General features: G+C 44.9%; 1 protein-coding gene across 1 annotated transcript; it reads right to left on the minus strand.

The window, feature by feature from the left end:
* Positions 1 to 6,103: 6,103 nt before the first annotated feature.
* On the minus strand, positions 6,104 to 6,475 carry LOC139254503 (histone H2B 1/2-like). The gene has a single exon (XM_070873723.1). It carries the CDS (start codon positions 6,473 to 6,475, stop codon positions 6,104 to 6,106), a length of 372 nt encoding a protein of 123 aa, XP_070729824.1.
* Positions 6,476 to 20,456: the final 13,981 nt, after the last annotated feature.

Here is a 20,456-nt window from a genome sequence, read left to right on the forward strand (position 1 = left end):
AACTCATGCCTCCCCTGAGCCCCAATCACATCCCTCCACAGTCTCTCACAGCTCCTTCACCCCGATCTCGCTGCTCCTGTTGTATCTGCCCACGCTCCAATCACCGACCTGGACCTTGCTGATGTCACTCTTCGCTGCCGTTGCCCTCTTGCACCAACTCGTGCTGCTCCCTGAGGTGGTATGCCGCCATGCTGTCCAGGGGCCGCCGCTCGCCGCTCCTTTTATGACCCTGACCTGCCGGTCGTTGATCAATCAAAAGTTTTGTACGGAAGTCTTTCTCACAACTGCTAGCGCTGCCACTAGTGGCATAGGTACTGTAGATGCCTAGTTCTTTAGCATCAGATGTGTTTACTTCAAGATTGTGAACTCCTTTTTTATTGTCGCTGCCTTGCATGGTTCTTACTTCCTGCTTTAGATCTAGCTCTGCAGCCTGTTGAAATATGGCCGTGTTGCTGGCAGTGAAATTCACTGAACTGCTCTCACCGACATGCTTTTGACTCGGTCTCATTGCTTTAAGTTTGGCGGTGGCTTTGTGACTGTGGACCTCAGATGCATTAGTTGGACGGAGTTCCCCAGCATTCTTAGATGCCATCTCCATAGATAGGGCAATTTTGCATGCTATGTCAAATGTTAGGTTTGGAGTGTTCAGTAACTTGGACTGTGTGCACTCATTCAACAGTCCACACATAAACTTATCACGCAATGCACAATCCAAAAATGTCCTGAAATTAAAATGCAAAGACAGGTTCTTAAGAGCTACAATGTATTCTGATGTTTTCACTTTGATTTTGGTTTCTGGTACAAAACTTGTAGCTCTCTGCTATTTCTAACGACTTTGGGTACTCGAGTTTCACGACAACGTCTTCAAATGATGCATCCTTTACTTTCCCTGACACAAAAAGATTTGTCAATATTCCGCAGCTATCTGGCCCAATCTCCTTTCGAAAAATTGCTATTTTCCATTCATGAATTACTTTATTTTGAGCTTGGACATTCTCATCTGCACCTTTAGTCTCAATAATGTTATTGACCTTAAAAAACATCTCCATCCACTCAATGTAAGAAATGAATGGTTTGCGAGCTCAGTCATACAGCCGAGGCTTCTGATGAATCCCACAGACACGGTCGTGATTGTCCCGATCCCGTCAAATAATGATTCAGCCGCTACCTGTGTACATGTGCGAATCAACATCACTGCTGCTGTGTATACATACATGCAAAGGCGAAGCACAGACCATTCTGCATGAGCATTAATGGTAAAATATCACAAAAATTCAGTTTAAGTGTCACAAGTTCACTTAAACTTATTTACTCAAAGATTGAATACTGTGTCCTTCCATGATCCCTAAACATGGCTTTGGGATCCCATCATCATCTCCAAATTGTAATATACTTGGGTAGAACAGAGGTCACGATGAGTTGCTAGTTCATGTGCTTGTTTATTAGGCCACAGCAAGTTGAACTTGCTCATAAAAAACGACGTGATAATACATTAGATCCACATCATTAAGATACATCAAAAAGAGCAGTTGTCCTAATACACTATTCTATACTTTCATCCAGTCTGAAAAATAACCGTTCATGAGTGAAAGCGAAGGTATTGGAAAATTAGAATAGACTGTCTCTCTTTTTCTCTCATTCGGAAGTAAAACGTAAGCAGTTGATATTTACTTTCCTTTGAAAGATGAAAAAGCTTCAAAAATTTATCTTTCTGCACTTTTTCAAATCATTTGGAAAAACAAACTGATAAATACTGTTTTTAGTTCAGGATATATTCACCCCGATGCACTCAGCAAAATAAATAAAACTTTACATAAACAATTATTATTTTTGAATATAAATAAAATGAAGTATGTTTGCTCAGATCGCGTATCTCTCTCTCTTTCTGTCTCCTTGACCAACTGTTTATTTCTCTAAGCAGTCTCTCTCTCTGAAATTAAAAATACCAATTGAAAATAGCTCATAAAAGGTTCTAAAATGTACGGTCCAGCTTGTTTTGAAATTATTTGGGGAAAAAAAGACTGCATAAGGTATTTTCCATAACAATCTTCTTGGCATGCATAAAGGTAATTAAGCAGTATCGTGCAAGATACAGTCAGTGTGGGGTTGAGAAATCATGCTGTTTAACTAAAGCTAACAGGATGAGTTTGTCAGAGTTATTCTTGTTGTGTATCTGTAAAGCATGCACTCCCATGTTCTGCCACCAGGGAGCTCATCCCTTGAAGTCTCAAGGGATCCCAGCATCTCTTGGGAGTACTGTATATAAGCCGGCCCCTAAGGCCTGTTCCTCATTCTGGAGTATCTTATTAAAGCTGAGGTCACTATTACCTTAATCTCCCTGTGTGCAGCCTCATCTATGTTAGGAACACAATAACTGGTGACAAGAATACGAAATCCAACGCAAAGATGCAGCAAAATGTGGGCATCCTGGACAATTCTCGGAGGGTGAAGACTGGGAAGCCTATGTCGAACGGCTAGACCAATACTTTGTAGCCAACGAGCTGGACGAAGAAGGAAGCGCTGCAAAAAGTAGAGCGGTCCTCCTCACAGTCTGCGTGGCACCGACCTACAGCCTCATAAAGAATCTTCTGGCTCCGGTGAAACCCACAGATAAGTCGTATGAGAAGCTGTGTACACTGGTTCAGGAGCATCATAACCCAAGGGAGAGCGTGCTGATGGCGAGGTATCAGTTCTACACGTGCCAGCGATCTGAAGGTCAAGAAGTGGTGAGCTACGTCACCGAGCTAAGACGATTTGCAGGACAATGTGAGTTTGATGGCTACCTGGAGCAAATGCTCAGAGATGTTTTTGTACTGGGCATTGTCCACGAGACCATCCTATGAAAACTTTTGACTGTAGAGACACTGACCCTCAGTAAGGCCATTGTGATAGCACAGGCGTTTATGTCCACCAGTTATAACACCAAACAAATCTCTCAGCACATAAGTGCGAGCAATGTTCATAAATTAACTGGAACTGTGTTTGTGAGCAGAAATATACAGGGCAGAAACCACGAGTCTGCAACTGCCAGCAGGCCTCAGGTGACCCAAATTACTCAGAGTCCCCAACAAAGAATAAATGCAAGGCAATTCACACCTTGTTGGCGTTGTGGAGGCTTCCATTCAGCCTATTCATGCCGCTTCAAAGGGTATGTTTGCAAGAGCTGTGGAACAATGGGGCAGCTCCAACGAGCTTGCAAACGAGCTGCAAGCTCTGCAAAACCTGCTAACCACCACGTGGCAGAGGAAGATTGGTTCATGGTGGATCAAAGCAATTTCGAGCCTCAGAGAGAGGAAGCAGATGCTGAAGTACACGGGGTGCATACATTTTCGACGAAATGTCCACCTATAATGCTAAATGTAAAATTGAATGGCTTACCCGTAGTCATGGAACTGGACACTGGCGCTAGCCAATCCATCATGAGTAAAAAGATGTTTGAGAGATTGTGGTGCAACAAGGCATTCAGACCAGCCCTGAGCCCCATCCACATGAAACCGAGAACGTACACTTAAAGAGCTTATCACTGTCCTGGGCAGCGCCATGGTCAAGGTCACCTACGAGGGCACGGTGCACGAACTGCCATTCTGGATTGTCCCGGGCGATAGCCCCACGCTGCTTGGAAGGAGCTGGCTGGGCAAAATCCGCTGGAACTGGGATGACATCCGAGTGCTATCACATGTCGATGAGGTCTCATGTACCCAGGTTCTTAACAAATTTCCTTCCCTTTTTGAGCCAGGCATTGGAAACTTTTCCGGGGTGAAGGTGCGGATCCACGGTCCCAGAGGCACGATCCATTCACCACAAGGCACGAGCAGTACATCACATGATGAGGGAGAGAGTGGAAATCGAGCTGGACAGGCTGCAACGCGAGGGCATCATCTCCCCAGTGGAATTCAGCGAGTGGGCCAGCCCGATTGTTCCAGTACTCAAAAGTGATGGCACGGTCAGGATTTGCGGCGATTATAAAGTAACTATTAATCGTTTCTCACTACAGGACCAATACCCGCTACCTAAGGCAGACGACCTATTTGCGACGCTGGCAGGAGGCAAGACGTTCACCAAGCTCGACCTGACTTCGGCCTACATGATGCAGGAGCTGGAGGAGTCTTCGAAGGGCCTCACCTGCATCAACACGCACAAGGGACTGTTCATCTACAACAGATGCCCATTTGGAATTCGGTCGGCTGCAGCGATCTTCCAGAGAAACATGGAGAGCCTACTCAAGTCGGTACCACACACGGTGGTCTTTCAGGACGACATATTGGTCACGGGTCAGGACACCGCCGAACACCTACAAAACCTGGAGGAGGTCCTCCAGCGACTGGATCGCGTAGGGCTGCGGCTGAAGAGGTCGACATGCGTCTCATGGCAACAGAAGTGGAATTTTTGGGGAGAAAGATCGCGCCGGACGGCATTCGGCCCACAGACACCAAGACAGAGGCTATCAGGAACGTGCCCAGGCCACAGAATGTTACGGAGCTGCGGTCGTTCCTGGGACTCCTCAACTATTTTGGTAACTTCCTACCGGGGTTAAGCACCCTCTTAGAGCCCCTACATGTGTTATTGCATAAAGGTGAGAACTGGGTATGGGGAAAAAAACAAGTAATTGCTTTTGAGAAAGCCAGAAACATTTTATGCTCCAACAAGCTGCTTGTATTGTATAACCCGTGTAAAAGACTTGTGCTAGCATGTGACGCGTCGTCGTACGGAGTCGGGTGTGTATTACAACAAGCTAACGTTGCGGGGAAGTTGCACCCTGTCGCCTATGCTTCCAGGAGCTTGTCTAAGGCCGAGAGAGCCTACAGCATGATTGAGAAAGAGGCATTAGCGTGTGTGTTCGGGGTAAAGAAAATGCATCAGTACCTGTTTGGCCTCAAATTTGAGCTGGAAACCGATCACGAGCCCCTCACATCCCTGTTCGCTAAAAACAAGGGGATAAATACTAATGCCTCAGCCCGCATACAAAGGTGGGCACTCGCGCTATCAGCGTATATCTATACCATCCGCCACAGGCCAGGCTCTCAGTCGGCTACCATCGCCCACCACGGGGGTGGAAATGGCGCAGCCTGCAAACTTCTTGATGGTGGCGCAGCCCGCAGACTTGTTGATGGTCATGGAAGCATTTGAAAATGATATATCACCTGTCACGGCCCGCCAGATTAGGACTTGGACCAGCCAAGATTCTCTGCTGTCCCTAGTAAAAAAACTGCATGGGAGCTGGGCCAGCATCCCCGTTGAAATGCAAGAGCCAATCAAGCCGTTCTAGCGGCGAAAGGATGAGCTGTCCATTCAGGCAGACTGCCTGTTGTAGGGTAACCGCGTAGTGCTACCAAAAAAGGGCAGGGAGATGTTCATCTTGGATCTCCACAGCACACAGCACATAGTAATGATGAAAGCAATATCCAGATGCCACGTGTGGTGGCCCGGTATCGACTCTGACTTAGAGTCCTGTGTACGGCAATGCAGCGTATGTGCTCAGTTGAGCAACGCGCCCAAAGAGGCACCACTAAGTTTATGGTCCTGGCCCTCCAGACCATGGTCGAGGATCCATGTCAACTATGCAGGCCCGTTTCTCGGTAAAATGTTCCTGGTGGTGGTGGATGCTTTTTCAAAATGGATTGAATGTGAAATAATGTCGGGAAGCACCACCACCGCCACCATTGAAAGCCTGAGGGCCATGTTTGCCACCCACGGCCTGCCTGACATACTGGTCAGTGACAACGGGCCATGTTTCATCAGTGCCGAATTTAAAGAATTCATGACCCACAATGGGATCAAACATGTCACCTCGGCCCCGTTTAAACCAGCCTTCAATGGGCAGGCAGAGCGGGCAGTACAAACCATCAAACAGAGCCTTAAACGAGTCACAGAAGGCTCACTCCAAACCCGCCTGTCCCGAGTACTGCTCAGCTACCACACGAGACCCCATTCGCTCACAGGGGTGCCCCCGGCTGAGCTACTCATGAAAAGGACACTTAAAACCAGACTCTCGCTGGTTCACCCCAACCTGCATGATCAGGTAGAGAGCAGACGTCAACAACAAAATGTAAACGATGGTCGCGCCACTGTGCCTTTTTTTTTATTGTTGCTTTACATGGTCGACCTAAACAGAGTTGGTGTATTTGGTGACCGCTTTCGTGCCCTCGGAGATTGCGTGTTTGGCCAGTTCCCCCGGCAGCATGAGGCGGATGGCGGTTTGGATCTCCCGGGCTGAGATGGTGCGCCGCTTGTTGTAGTGAATGATGTGCGAGGCCTCGGAGGCAATGCGCTCGAAGATGTCGTTGACGAAGGAGTTCATCACACTCATGGCCTTGGAGGTTCGGGTGGAGGGATGAACCTGGGTTAACACTCTGTACACGTAGATGGAGTAGCTCTGCTTGCGGATTTTCCTCCACTTTTTAGGAGCTCTCTCGCTGATTTTGGTAAGCGACTGTTTCGATACCTTTCTGGACGTGCCCTTGCCCGCCTCTGGCATTGCTGTCGGTTCAATGCGAGCTCTACTCAATGGGAAATTGATCTGAATGACCCTGTGTATGTGCTAAACTATGGACATGGTCCCAAGTGGATCGCGGGCACGGTGATAGCTAAAGAAGGGAGTAGGGTGTTTGTCGTCAAATTAGACAATGGACAAATTTGCAGAAAGCACCTGGATCAAATGAGGCTGCGGTTCACAGACTGCCCTGAACAACCCATAGCAGACACCACCTTTTTCGAGCCCACAACACACACTCAAAGGATCAAAGACACCACCCCGGACCAGGAAATCGAACCCATCACGCCCAACAGCCCAGCAAGGCCAGGCTCACCTAGCAGCCCTGCAGGGCCAACAACATGCCAGCCCAGCGAGGGCACAGCCAACACACCAGAACAGACATTTGTACCGAGGCGGTCCACCAGGGAAAGAAAGGCTCCTGACCGCCTCACCTTGTAAATAGTTTTCACTTTAACTTTGGGGGCGGGGGGCGGAGTGATGTTGTGTATCTGTAAAGCATGCACTCCCATGTTCTGCCACCAGGGAGCTCATCCCCTGAAGTCCCAAGGGATCCCAGCATCCCTTGGGAGCACTGTATATAAGCCGGCCCCTAAGGCCTGTTCCTCACTTATTAAAGACTGAGGTCACTGTTAGTTTAACCTCCCTGTGTGCAGCCTCATCTGTGTTTGGAACACAATAATTCTGCATGAATATTCTTTATTGGTGTGCAACAATATGTCAAGTTACATAGTGTTTAACCTAATCATTCAGAAATCTGCTCTAACCTGGCGATGAGCTGAATCCAAACCACCTTCGCACTATATACTAATTCTGTTTAATGTCCATGGTGGTTTTGGATCTATGCGTTTAATATGTCTGCTTCTATGATGGTCAAGGAGCTTTCTATCAATAGACCTTTTATTTGATGGTTTAATGAGATTATTCAGCTAATTTTCCTAGCAGTTCAGAGATAAGGGTCCATGTACACAGATCACTAAAAATGTAGTGGCCAGGTACAAAAATAATCAAAACGGCTAATGGGATGTTAGCCTTCATAACTACAGGGCCAGAATATAAAGGGGAGGAAGTTTTGCTACAGCTATAACAAAGCCTTGGTTAGACCAGATCTGGAGATCTGGGCATCGGACCTTGAAAGGATATATTGGCCTTGGAAGTAGTGCAGCGCAGATTCACCAGTATGTTACGATGGCTTTAAGGGTTAGATTATGTGGAGAGATTACATAAACTGGATTGTATTCCTTGGAATATAGGTCAAAGGGTGATTTGATTGAGGTTCTTAGGATTTTGAAAGGAATCTATAAGGTAGATAGCGAGAAGCGTTTTCTGCTGGTGGGGGAATCTAGGACAAGGGGACATAACCTTAAAATTAAAGTCAGGCCATTCAGAAGAGAACATAGGAAACACTTTTTCACACAAAGGGTGGTAGAAATGTGGAACTCTGTCCCACAAAAACCAGCAGATGCTATCTATTATTAATTTTAAAACTGAGATCGATTAATTTTTGCTAGACAAAGGTAGAACAGGATACGGAGCCAATACAAATGGATGGCATTAAGGTACAGATCAGCCATGATTTCATTGAATGGCAGAACATGCTCGAGGAGCTGAATGGCCTACTCCTATTTTTGTATGAATTTCCCTCTTTCTCATTCTACCTTACATACATATTTTAACTAACTTTCAATTCTAACAATCAGAGTGTTATGGATTCTGTAGTCCAAATTCCCGAGCCTTAATTTATAAACCAACCTCTAATATTAGTTATCAATAATGTTAAAAGGTTACTCATTGCCTATTGATATTATTTAGTTATGCTCCAAAACAAGGGTGCTGTGCAAATCCTTTGAATTTCATGTGCTCAATGTCATATGCTTATATAAATCATAAAAATATCAATAATGTTGAACAGCTAAAACTGTTACTGTAGCTTTGAATACTATCTCACAAAGCAAATATGACTCATCCATTTCCTCAGAGGAAGTTTTTCCTTATAAACAATGCTATAACTTTTCACTGTCTAAAGCAAGTCAAAGAGCTGCAGTGGAACACTATGGAAACAATATGTCCCTGAATTTCTTCAAGGATTTCACTGGACTTCTGTCATATCTCTGGCAGAACCCACCGGAAAAGGCAGTGACGTGGTTATGTCAGATCCCCGCCAGTTCAGGATTTTCTAATCAGATTTGCAATGCACCCCTTAAAAGCCTATGACGTCAAGGCGACAGAACCAGGGTGGTGACTTTATGTTTGGAATTCCCACTTCCCTAGCTTAGTCGAGCATACCGGCCTTCAGAAAAGCACAAGTGGGCTCAACTGGAAAGGGAGGTGGTGGGGGGAGGGTTTGGCGTGAACCCCAGAAGAAAGGTAAATTTCTTCATTTTAAAATAATTTGGATCGGCCTTCCTATACAAGGGCTACGGTGGCACTATGGTGTTGGCGGGGGTGGGGAGGGCGTAAGGGGGGGCTTTGTACCCCATCAATAGATTTTCCAGTTGCATTGGGCAGGCAGGTGCCAGAAATGTGCCCGTAGTGGCATGCATTTTTCACGCCTTTCCATTGACCCCTCAAATTTTAATGGGGCAGTGTTGGAGGACATTGGCAAATCTTACACTTAGCATAATTGCCAGGATATGGACTCACAGATTTTCAGAGCCTTTAAAATCTTCCTGTAAGGAAGCTGCTAGCCCAGAAATAAGTAAGGCATCAGGTAAGTTACTCTTTGCAGATCATCTGATAGAAAATGTACTTTGAATACTATTATATTATACTACCAGATGGAACACTGTCATGAAAAGTAATAGAATCAGCATATTGCCCTGACATACAGTACAGCTCTATTGCACTGACTGCCCATATGCTATTGGTTCTGCCCACCAGAAAATGCACAGTTGGAAGGGTCTTCTTTTGGATGAGACATTAAACCGAGGTCCCATCTATCCTCTCAGGTGGATCTAAAAGATCCCACGGCACTATTTGCAGAAGAATTCTTTCTTGCCCTGGCCAATATTTATCACTCAACCAACACCTAAAATAGATGAACCAGTCATTTATTTAATTGCTGTTTGTGGGGGCTTGCTGTATGCAAAATGGCTGCCACATTTCCTACATTACAATGACAACACTTTGAAAGTGCTTCATTAGTTGTAAATCACTTTGGGATATCCTGAAGCAAATCTTTCTTTTATCAGGACATAAATTCAGTATATTTCTTGCAGAGCGTAGTTTCATCATACAGTAATAGATGGAAAACCTTGCCTATTGAGTAGGGAATTATTGGAAATAACTTATTCTACTAACTCCACGGTGCGGTATTAACAAAAGCAGGGGAAAGCATTGTTGAGGAATCAGCGGTAGATTAACAAATCATTCTTCCAACTCCAGGTCCAACTTGATTACGGACTGCAAGTATGAACATCTCTCTGGTGGCTGTAAGGGTCCTAAGTAAATTGAGTTTCAGCAGCCTCAATCCAGTTCCTAGTGGTCATAAGTTACCATAAATTGACAATCTCATTTAGCTATGCCATACAAAAAGGTGGTTTGAAAAATGGAACTATGCAGACTGGTTCAGTGATAATGCTTTTTAAGGGTAGAGATAAGACATATTGAAGTAGAAAAGACTGAGCTTTACCTTAAGCATAGTCTATGCAATGTCTCACCTAAGAGTGCTTGGTATGGACCCATGGACCCAAAACCAGAACAACGTTCTATTCTTCAGTGTTGACATGCTCATTCTGAGATACACAAAATATCAAATATATAGATATATATATATATATATATATATATTTTAAATTATAATGTTTTGTTGGGGGAAGGTTTCTCAAAAAACTACAATATGTAAGCAGCAATCATAGAAATTTACAACACAGGAGGCCATTTCGGCCCATCGTGTCCAGGCCGACCAACAAAGAGCTATCCAGCCTAATCACACTTTCCAGCTCTTGGGCCATAGCCCTGTAGGTTCAAGTGCACATCCAAGTACATTTTAAATGTGGTGAGAGTTTCTGCCTCTACCATCCTTTCAGGCAGTGAGTTCCAGACTTCCATCACCCTCTGGGTGAAGAAATTTCCCCTCAAATTCCCTCCAAACCATCTGCCAATTATTTTAAATCTATGCCCCATGGTTGTTGACCCCATTGCTAAGGGAAATAGGTCCATCCTATCCACTCTATCTAGGCCCCTCATAATTTTATACACCTCAATACGGTCTCCCCTCAGCCTCTGCTGTTCCAAAGAAAACAACCCCAACCTATCCAATCTTTCCTCATAGCTAAAATTCTCCAGTCCAGACAACATCCTCGTAAATCTCCTCTGTACCCTCTCTAGTGCAATCACACCTTTCATGTAATGGGGTGACCAGAACTGTACGCAGTCCTCTAGCTGTGGTCTAACTAGTGTTTTATACAGTTCAAGCATAACCTCCCTGCTCTTGTATTCTATGCCTAGGCTAATAAAGTATTCCGTATGTCCTCTTAACCACCTTATCTATCTGGCCTGCTACCTTCAGGGATCTGTGGACATGCACTCCAAGGTCCCTTTGTTCCTCTACACTTCTCAGTTACCTACCATTTAATGAGTATTCCCTTGGCTTGTTAGCCCTCCCCCAATGCATTACCTCACATGTCTCCAGATTGAATTCCATTTGCCACTGTTCTGCCCACCTGACCAGTTGATTGATATCTTCCTGCAGTCTACAGCTTTCTTCTTCATTATCAACCACACTGCTGATTTTAGTATCATCTGCAAATATCTTAATCATACCCCATACATTCAAGACCAAATCATTGATATATACCACAAAAAGCAAGGGACCCAGCACTGAGTCCTGCGGATCCCCCACTGGAAACAGCCTTCCAGTCACAAAAACACCTATCAAACATTACCCTTTGCTTTCTATCTCTGAGCCAATTTTGGATCCAACTTGCCACTTTGCCTTGGATCCCATGGGCTTTTACTTTTGTGACCAGTCTGCCATGTGGGACATTATCAAAAGCCTTGCTAAAATCCACATACACTACATCGAATGCACTACCCTCATCGACCCTCCTGGTTACCTCCTCAAAAAATTCAATCAAGTTAGTCAGACACAATCTTCCCTTAACAAATCCATGCTGACTGGTTTTGATTAATCCGTGTCTTTCTAAATGAAGATTTATCCTGTCCTCAGAATTTTTTCCAATAATTTCCCCACCACCGAGGTTAGCCTGACTGGCCTGTAATTACTCGGTCTATCCCTTTCTCCCTTTTTAATCAAAGGTACAACATTAGCAGTCCTCCAGCACCACACCTGTAGCCAAAGAGGATTGAAAAATAATGATCAGGGCCACTGCTATTTCCTCTTTTGCTTCTCTCAACAGCCTGGGATACATTTCATTCAGTCCTGGGGATTTATCCGCTTTCAAAGATGCTAAACTCCTTAATACTTCCTCTCTCATTATATTTATTTCATCTAATATTTCACACTCCTCCCTGATTGCAATGCCTGCATCACCCCACTTTTTTGCGAAAACAGATGCAAAGTATTCATTAAGAACCATACCCACTTCTTCCGCCTCCACACACAGGTTACCTTTATGGTCTCTAATAGGGCCTACTCTATCATTAGTTATCCTCTTGCTCTTAAATTGATCATTTTTTTTGTATAAACAAATAACTTGATGTTGGTTCCAATTTGCTAATACAAAGTACAATGTCAGCATATTGAACACACTAGACTCCGAATGGCATAGAAGGAAAAACAGTTGGTGTTAAATTGAATTCATAAGTTTTGTTTAATTTTCTTAAACAAAATTCATTGGTGCAGAAAGTGCTATGATGTTATGTTGCACAGAATGGGGCACATGGATCATTGAGAGATTCCACACACAGCAAGTTTACAATCTTAACTCTATCAAAAGGAGAACATTGGGAGAGACGTGTTTATGTTCAGTTGGGTGGGGGTGGAAACTGTTCTAGTGCATCTCCTAGCAGCCAGTTTAGCATTGCCATTAATAGAGATTTCAAAATTAAAAACATAGGGCTTGTAATTCTGGTCAACACAGTGACAGAATGAGGGAAGATCCGTTGAATGGGACTGGAATTTTTGGCATAACCTAGTCCATTGGTATTCTACTCCATGTAAAAAAAAAGCCAGTGAAATTCTAGTGTGGGGGAGGTGGGAGGGTGGGGTGTTTGTCGGGAAAGGAAAGAAGAGAAGAGGGCAAGTGTTCTGCCCTCTCCTATGTCATGGAGAGTTCCAGGAGTTCTGTCCAGTGCACCCTTTTTAGAGCTGGTTAGTCTTGCTGCTGGGGACATTTAAAAAAAAAATCAAGAAAAAAAGAAAGATTTGTATTTATATAGCGCCTTTCACGACCACCAGACATCTCAAATCGCTTTACAGCCAATTAAGTACTTTTGGAGTATCGTCACTGTTGCACTGTGGGAAATGCAGCAGTCAATTTGCGCAAAGCAAGCTCCCACAAACAGCTATGTGATAATGACCAGATATTCTGTTTTTGTTTTGTTGATTGAGGGATAAATATTGGCCAGGACACCAGGGACAACTCTTCTTCGAAATAGTGCCATGGGATCTTTTACATCCACCTGAGAGTAAACGGGGCCTTGGTTTAATGTCTCATCCAAAAGACACTAAATGTCCCACAAGGAACAAAAATTTCTAGATTTGCTAAATTCTGCAGTTTTGTCTGGGAATTTTATGCAACAATTCTGTAAATAGCTGTCCCAAGGACTCAAGTACTGCATTGGAGTGTCATCTTAAATTTATGTGCTCAAGTCCCTGGAGTGCAACTTGAACCCACAACCTTATGACTCAGATGAATGTGCCACCCACTGAGCCACAGCTGACACATAGCCACAGCGGTCTTCAACAGAACAAGTCATTCCTTACAGTAATTGTTAATGAGTCACCCTAAACTGAAATCAGGAAATTTGTCATGAGGCTGATGTACATGAACAGAAATTTGTGGGTTATGAGAGTAATAATGATCCTTTTCTCAGGAAGTGTACAGAAACACCACCCAAGTATCTAAACCAACTGTAATGTTTTTGGACCCGTGACCATCATATCCCCAGCAACTTAACTTCATAGACATAGAAAGGACATCAACAGCAGTTAATTCTGCAGGGTGCCCATGAACCAGTCAGCATATGTAGATTTATTACTAAATGTCCCACAAGCAACACAAATTTCCAGATCTGCTAAATTCTGTAGTTTTGTCTGGGAATTTTATGCAACAATTCTGTATATAGCTGTCCTAAGAACTCAAGTAAAGAACATGTATTTATATAGCACTATTTCATGTCCTCAGGATGCCCCAAGGTGATTTCCACTAAATGGAATTACTTTTGAAGTACAGTCACTGTTATGTAAGCAAACATGGCAGCCAATTTCCTTACAGCAAAATCCCACAATAGTAAATGAGGGATATTTCACATCTGCCCAAGCATGGTTCAACACCCAAAAGACAGCACTCCCTCAGTAATGCATGAAAATGTCAGCCTAGATTAAGTGGACTTGTGGGATTTGAACCCACAGGCAATGAATAAAGGTAGCATGCAGCTGAATCATACAAAAGCTCCCAGGTTCAATTCTTACTTTCTGGTCTCAATTGGGGTGGCAGTAGGGGGTACTACAATTAGCGAGGGGAAACCAGACATGTTCCTCTCGGATAGCAAATCAGATAGAAAGAGATGTGACACGCCACTGAACCCACTAACTAGCAAGCTACTTTGTTTTTCAGATCGTCAATGTTGAACAGAAAGACCCTCCTGGGATTTTCCACTCTGGTACAAACCCCAGATTATTTATCTTAAAACTACCATAATTAATGATTATATATGCTCTTTTAGCAATATGAGATGTGCAATATTACTTTTTCCTTGTTTAAAGATAAAATACTCAGTTATCATCAAGTGGCCTGAATTCTTACCATAAACTGAGACTCATCTTAACTGGTGAATATAAGTTCATCATTATCATAGGCAGTCCCTCGGAATCGAGGAGGACTTGCTTCCACTCTTAACATGAGTTCTTTGGTGTCTGTACAATCCAATACGAGAACCACAGTCTCTGTCACAGGTGGGACAGATAGTCGTTGGGGGAAGGGGTGGGTGGGACAGATTTGCCGCACTCTCTTTCTGCTGCCTGTGCTTGATTTCTGCATGCTCTTGACGACGAGACTTGAGGTGCTCCGCGTCCTCCTGGATGCACTTCCTCCACTTAGGGCGGTCTTTGGCCAGGGATTCCCAGGTGTCAGTGGGGATGTTGCACTTTATCAGGGAGGCTTTGAGGGTGTCCTTGTAACGTTTCCGCTGCCCACCTTTGGCTCGTTTGCCATGAATGAGTTCCGAGTAGAGTGCTTGCTTTGGGAGTCTCATGTCTGGCATGCGAACTACGTGGCCTGCCCAGCGGAGCTGATCAAGTGTGGTCAGTGCTTCAATGCTGGGGATGTTGGCCTGGTTGAGGACACTAACGTTGGTGTGTCTGTCCTCCCAGGAAAGTTGTAGGATCTTGCGGAGACATCGTTGGTGGTATTTCTCCAATGACTTGAGGTGTCTACTGTACATGGTCCATGTTTCTGAGACATGCAGGAGGGCGGGTATTATTACAGCCCTGTAGACCATGAGCTTGGTGGCAGTTTTGAGGGCCTGATCTTCGAACACTCTCTTCCTCAGGCGGCCAAAGGCCGAATTTACAGGCAATACCATTCTTGGCTGAGTCATTTAACTGCTAGCCTCAAGCAACAGCCCAACTCGGGAGCTGCAAAACAACATTACAGACGGCTCAAGGCTCTCATCCAACAAAAAACTCGGGACCTAAAGAACAGGTGGTGGATTGAGAAAGCACAGGAGATACAACAACTAGCCGACAGCCACGATATGTGAGGATTTTTCACTGCAGTCAAGGCCACCTACGTCCAAACTCCTGGCCAAGAACGGGGAAACACTCATCAAGGACACCGAGGTTGTCAGGGCCCAATGGAAGGAGCACTTTGAAGGTCTCCTCAATCAAGACGCTGCCTTTGACTCGTGTTCTCGATTCCATCCCGCAGCATGCCACCCGGCACCAACTCAGTGAAACTCCAACGTTGCATGAGGTTGGCAAAGCCATAAAACAGCTTAAGAATAACAAGGCTACAGGTGCGGATGGAATCCCTGCTGAGGCGCTAAAATATGGTGGAGAGGTGCTGTTGGCACGGATACATGACCTCATCTCTCTCATCTGGAGGGAGGAGAGCATGCTGGGAGATCTTAGAGATGCAGTGATTGTGACCATTTTTAAAAAGGAGGACAAATCCGACTGCAGCAACTACAGGGGAATCTCCCTGCTTTCAGCCACTGGGAAAGTTGTCGCTCGAGTTCTCCCCAATCGTCTTCTCCCTGTGGCCGAGGAGCTCCTCCTGGAATCACAATGCAGATTTTGTCCCCTACGGGGCACAAAAGACATGATCTTTGCAGCGCGCCAGTTGCAGGAAAAATGCAGGGAGCAGCGCCAGCCCTTATACATGGCCTTTTTTGATCTTACAAAGGCCTTTGACACTGTCAACCGTGAGGGTCTATGGAGCGTCGTCCTCTGTTTCGGATGTCCCCAAAAGTTTGTCAACATCCTTCGCCTCCTTCACGATGACATGCAGGCTGTGATCCTTACCAACGGATCCATTACAGACCCAATCCACGTCCGGACCAGGGTCAAACAGGGCTGCGTTATCACTCCAACCCTCTTCTCAATCTTCCTCCCTGCCATGCTCCACCTCACAATCAACAAGCTCCCTGCTGGAGTGGAATTAAACTACAGAATCAGTGGGAAGCTGTTTAACCTACACCGCCTCCAGGCCAGGTCCAAGATCACCCCAACCTCTGTCATTGAGCTGCAGTATGTGGACAACGCCTGCGTCTGTGCACATTCAGAGGCTGAACTCCAGGATATAGTCAATGTATTCACTGAGGCATATGAAAGCATGGGCCTTACGCTTAACATCCGTAAGACAAAGGTCCTTCACCAGCCTGTCATCGCCGCACAGCACTGCCCTCCAATCATCAAGATCCACGGCACGGCCCTGGACAACGTGGACCATTTCTCATATCTCAGGAGCCTCTTATCAACAAAGGCAGACATTGATGCGGAGATTCAGCATCGCCTCCAGTGCGCCAGCGCAGCCTTCGGCCGCCTGCGGAAAGAGTGTTTGAAGACCAGGCCCTCAAATCTACCACCAACCTCATGGTCTACAGGGCTGTAGTAATACCTGCTCTCCTGTATGGGTCTGAGGCATGGACGATGTACAGAAGGCACCTCAAGTCGCTGGAGATATATCGCCAACGATGTCTCCGCAAGATCCTGCAAATCTCCTGGGAGGACAGGCGCACCAACATCAGTGTTCTCGACCAGGCTAACATCCCCAGTATTGAAGCACTGACCACACTCCATCAGCTTTGCTGGGTAGGCCACATAGTATGCATGCCAGATACGAGACTCCCTAAGCAAATGCTTTATGCGGAGCTCCTTCATGGTAAACGAGCCAAAGGAGGACAGCGGAAACATTATAAGGACACCCTCAAAGCCTCCCTGGTAAAGTGTGGCATCACCACTGATATCTGGGAGACCCTGGCCGCAGACCACCCGAGATGGAGAAAGTGCATCCGGGAGGGCGTTGACCTCTTTGAGGCTCGTCGCAAGGAGCATGAGGAGGCCAGGCGCAGGCAGTGGAAGGAGCGCGCGGCAAACTAGCCCTACCGACCCCTTCCCCCGATGAATGTCTGTCCCACCTGTAACAGGGTCTGTGGCTCTTATATCGGACTGTTCAGCCATCAAAGAACTCTCTTTGGGAGTGGAAGCAAGTCCTCCTCGATTCCAAGGAACTGCCTATGATGATGATGATGAGGCTTTATTGCAAGATAATTCAGAAGATCAACTAAAACCTAATTTGCTGAATGTTCACTTGTCTAATTTCTAAATAATGGAAAGCTGCTTTGTAAAGTTCCTTCTTCAGTATCATATATTTGACAATTTATACTGTCTTAAAACTACACTGAGATTGTCAGTGAATTTATATCAGAACTGCAATATAACAGCCTGGGCACAAACTCCAAAAGCTCATTGTTGCTGGCAGGAGTATAACTGCTACTGGTGTGAAGCCGACTTATTACTCACTTTTTTTCCACAGCCTTTTACAAAGCTGTGGCATTACAACATGCTGCCTTTTAATTTCTACTGCCTGAATATATAGAAACTGACAGCAGCCAGTAAGGACTAATCTGCATGCACATTTGCGTGCATATGCTTGGAACTCCATTAGTCCCCACTCCACAGCAACATGAGTGATCAGAGTGGAATCTCCTCATGTCACTTCACTACGGCTATTGGTACTAAGCTCGTAAGTGTAGCATAATAACAGCAAAATAACAGGATTGGTTTCACATTACCAGACAGTATGAGATCATGATTTCAAAACAGCCTTGCGTTCAACATCTAGCTTCCTAAACAGTAAAGCAGAACTAAAGCCTGAACCTTGAATCAAATGAGAAAGTTAGCTCACAGTAACTCCACTTATATCATACAATAAAGTATAGTATACAGTGGAATTAACATTTATTTAAACAACTTCACTAAACATGACAAAACTTTAATGAAAAAAAACCATTACATACACCAGAATGAAATAATACTAAAATCTATGCAAGCTTTTGTCTGCTATTCTGGTACAGGAGGTAGTGGTAATGTCGCCAGCATTTAAAGTGAGAAATAATTTATTCAGATGAGGGTCATCTGCTCCTTGCACTCAACATTTTATTTTAGTGGTCTTTGTAGCAATTCTTTGTCTATTATACATAGAAGATTGTAACTATAAAATTAGAAAATGCATCTGACAGAGAAAGGTTACAGGAGTTAAGATTGTACAGCTATATCAGCCAGATACAAGTGTTCCTTGATTTTCCCATAATTATGGGAGGTGATATTTAAGCCAGCTAGTTTAAATACAGCTACCAGAACACGAGGAATTTACCCAGAAGCAGTGGATCCAGGATCGAGCCTTTATAAATGTAACTTTATAAATCAGCAGTCAGTGCTGAATTACTGAGACATTACTCAAGTAACTTAGTAACATGTTGTCAATTAACCCTATCTACTATTTGCAAACTCATTGCCACCTATGATTGTAAAGATAATAAACAATTGTTTAGTTTCTTCTTCAGTAATTGGCCAGGATAATTCGCTCAGTAGCTGTGCAGATTCAGATGGGAGGTTGGTAGAGTAAATGTTAATATAATCCCAACTGCTTGATGCACGACAGTACAGCGAGCCAAATTTAAGCATCATTAACTCCTGAACATAAACTGGGTAGTAAACCCCAGTTCATTCCTTGACAAGGCAGAAAGGTAAAGGCACAAGGATTCATCTGGTGCCTTTGATGAATGTTCTAGTCAGGGATTTGATCTTGGCGTTCACTCTTTCAGCAATATCCTGTCAGTTCCTTTATGTATGCAGGCAACACATCAACTGCCTGTCAAGTCCTGGATATGTCAAAATTTCCTTCAGTTCAACATTTTTGAAACACTTTTGTGCCTCTGATTTTGACTCCCATGATTGTTGCCAAATTAAATTAATTCAAGGGTTAAGTCATGGCAGGAGAGCCCAGACGCATTTCATGCTCCTCCTGTGCTATGTGGGAACTCAGGAACGCTTCCAGTGTCCCTAACTATGTGTGCAGGGAGTATATCCAGTTGTAGGCTCCTGACAGACCGCATTGCGGCACTGGAGCTGCACATGGATTCACTCGGGAGCATCCACAATGCTGAGGATGTCGTGAATAGCACATTTAGCGAGCTTGTCACACCGCAGGTAAAGGTTACTCAGGCAGATAGGGAATGGGTGACCATCAGGCAGAGCAGTGGAAGGAAGGTAGTACAGGGGGTCCCCTGCGGTCATCTCCCTCCAAAACAAATACTGTCTTGGGTACTGTTGGGGGAAGATGACTCATCAGGGGAAGGCAGTAGCCAAGTTCATGGCACCATGGGTGGCTCTTCTGCAGAGGAGGGCAAGAAAAAGAGTTGGAGAGCTATAGTGGTAGGGGATTATATTGTAAGGGGGATAGGCATTTCTGCAGCTGCAATCGAGACTCCAGGATGGTATGTTGCATCTCTGGTGCAAGGGTCAAGGATGTCTCAGAGCGGCTGTAGAGCATTTTGGAGGAGGATGGTGAACAGCCAGTTGTCGTGGTGCATATAGGTGAAAAAAACTGGACGAGGTCCTACAAACTGAATTTAGGGAGCTAGGAGTTAAATTAAAAAGTAGGACCTCAAAAGATAGCAAAGAGCCACGTGCTAGTCAGAGGAGAAATAGCAGGATAGTTAAGATGAATATGTGGCTTGAGGAATGGTGCAAGAGGGCGGGATTCAAATTCCTGGGAGATTGGAACCGGTTCTGGGGGAGGTGGGACCAGTACAAACCGGACAGTCTGCACTTGGGCAGGACCGGAACCAATGTCCTAGGGGGAAGTGTTTGCTAGTAGTGTTGGGGAGGGTTTAAACTAATATGGCAGGCGGATGGGAATCGATACAGGCAGATGAAGTAAAATGGGGGCAGAAGTAAAAGGTAGAAAGGAGATAGGCAGAAAATCAAAGGCAAAAGTCAAAAAGGGCCACTTTACAACATAATTCTAAAAGGACAAAGTGTTAAAAAAACCTGAAGACTGTGTGTCTCAATGCGAGGAGCATTCGTAATAAGGTAGATGAATTAACTGTGCAGATAGCCGTTAACGGATATGATGTAATTGGGATTACGGAGACATGGCTCCAGGGTGACCAAGGCTGGGAACTCAACATCCAAGGGTATTCAATATTCAGGAAGGATAGACGGAAGGGAAAAGGAGGTCGGGTAGTGTTGCTGGTGAAAGAGATTAACACAATAGTAAGGAAGGACATTAGCTTGAATGATGTTGAATCTGTATGGGTAGAGCTGCAGAACACC

Source organism: Pristiophorus japonicus, chromosome 3 (assembly GCF_044704955.1).
Source record: "Pristiophorus japonicus isolate sPriJap1 chromosome 3, sPriJap1.hap1, whole genome shotgun sequence".
NCBI lineage: Eukaryota > Metazoa > Chordata > Chondrichthyes > Pristiophoridae > Pristiophorus > Pristiophorus japonicus.

What these genes read in the sequence shown, in the direction of transcription:
- LOC139254503 (XM_070873723.1), bottom strand. Translation starts at nt 6,475, where the DNA reads ATGCCAGAGGCGGGCAAGGGCACGTCCAGAAAGGTATCGAAACAGTCG.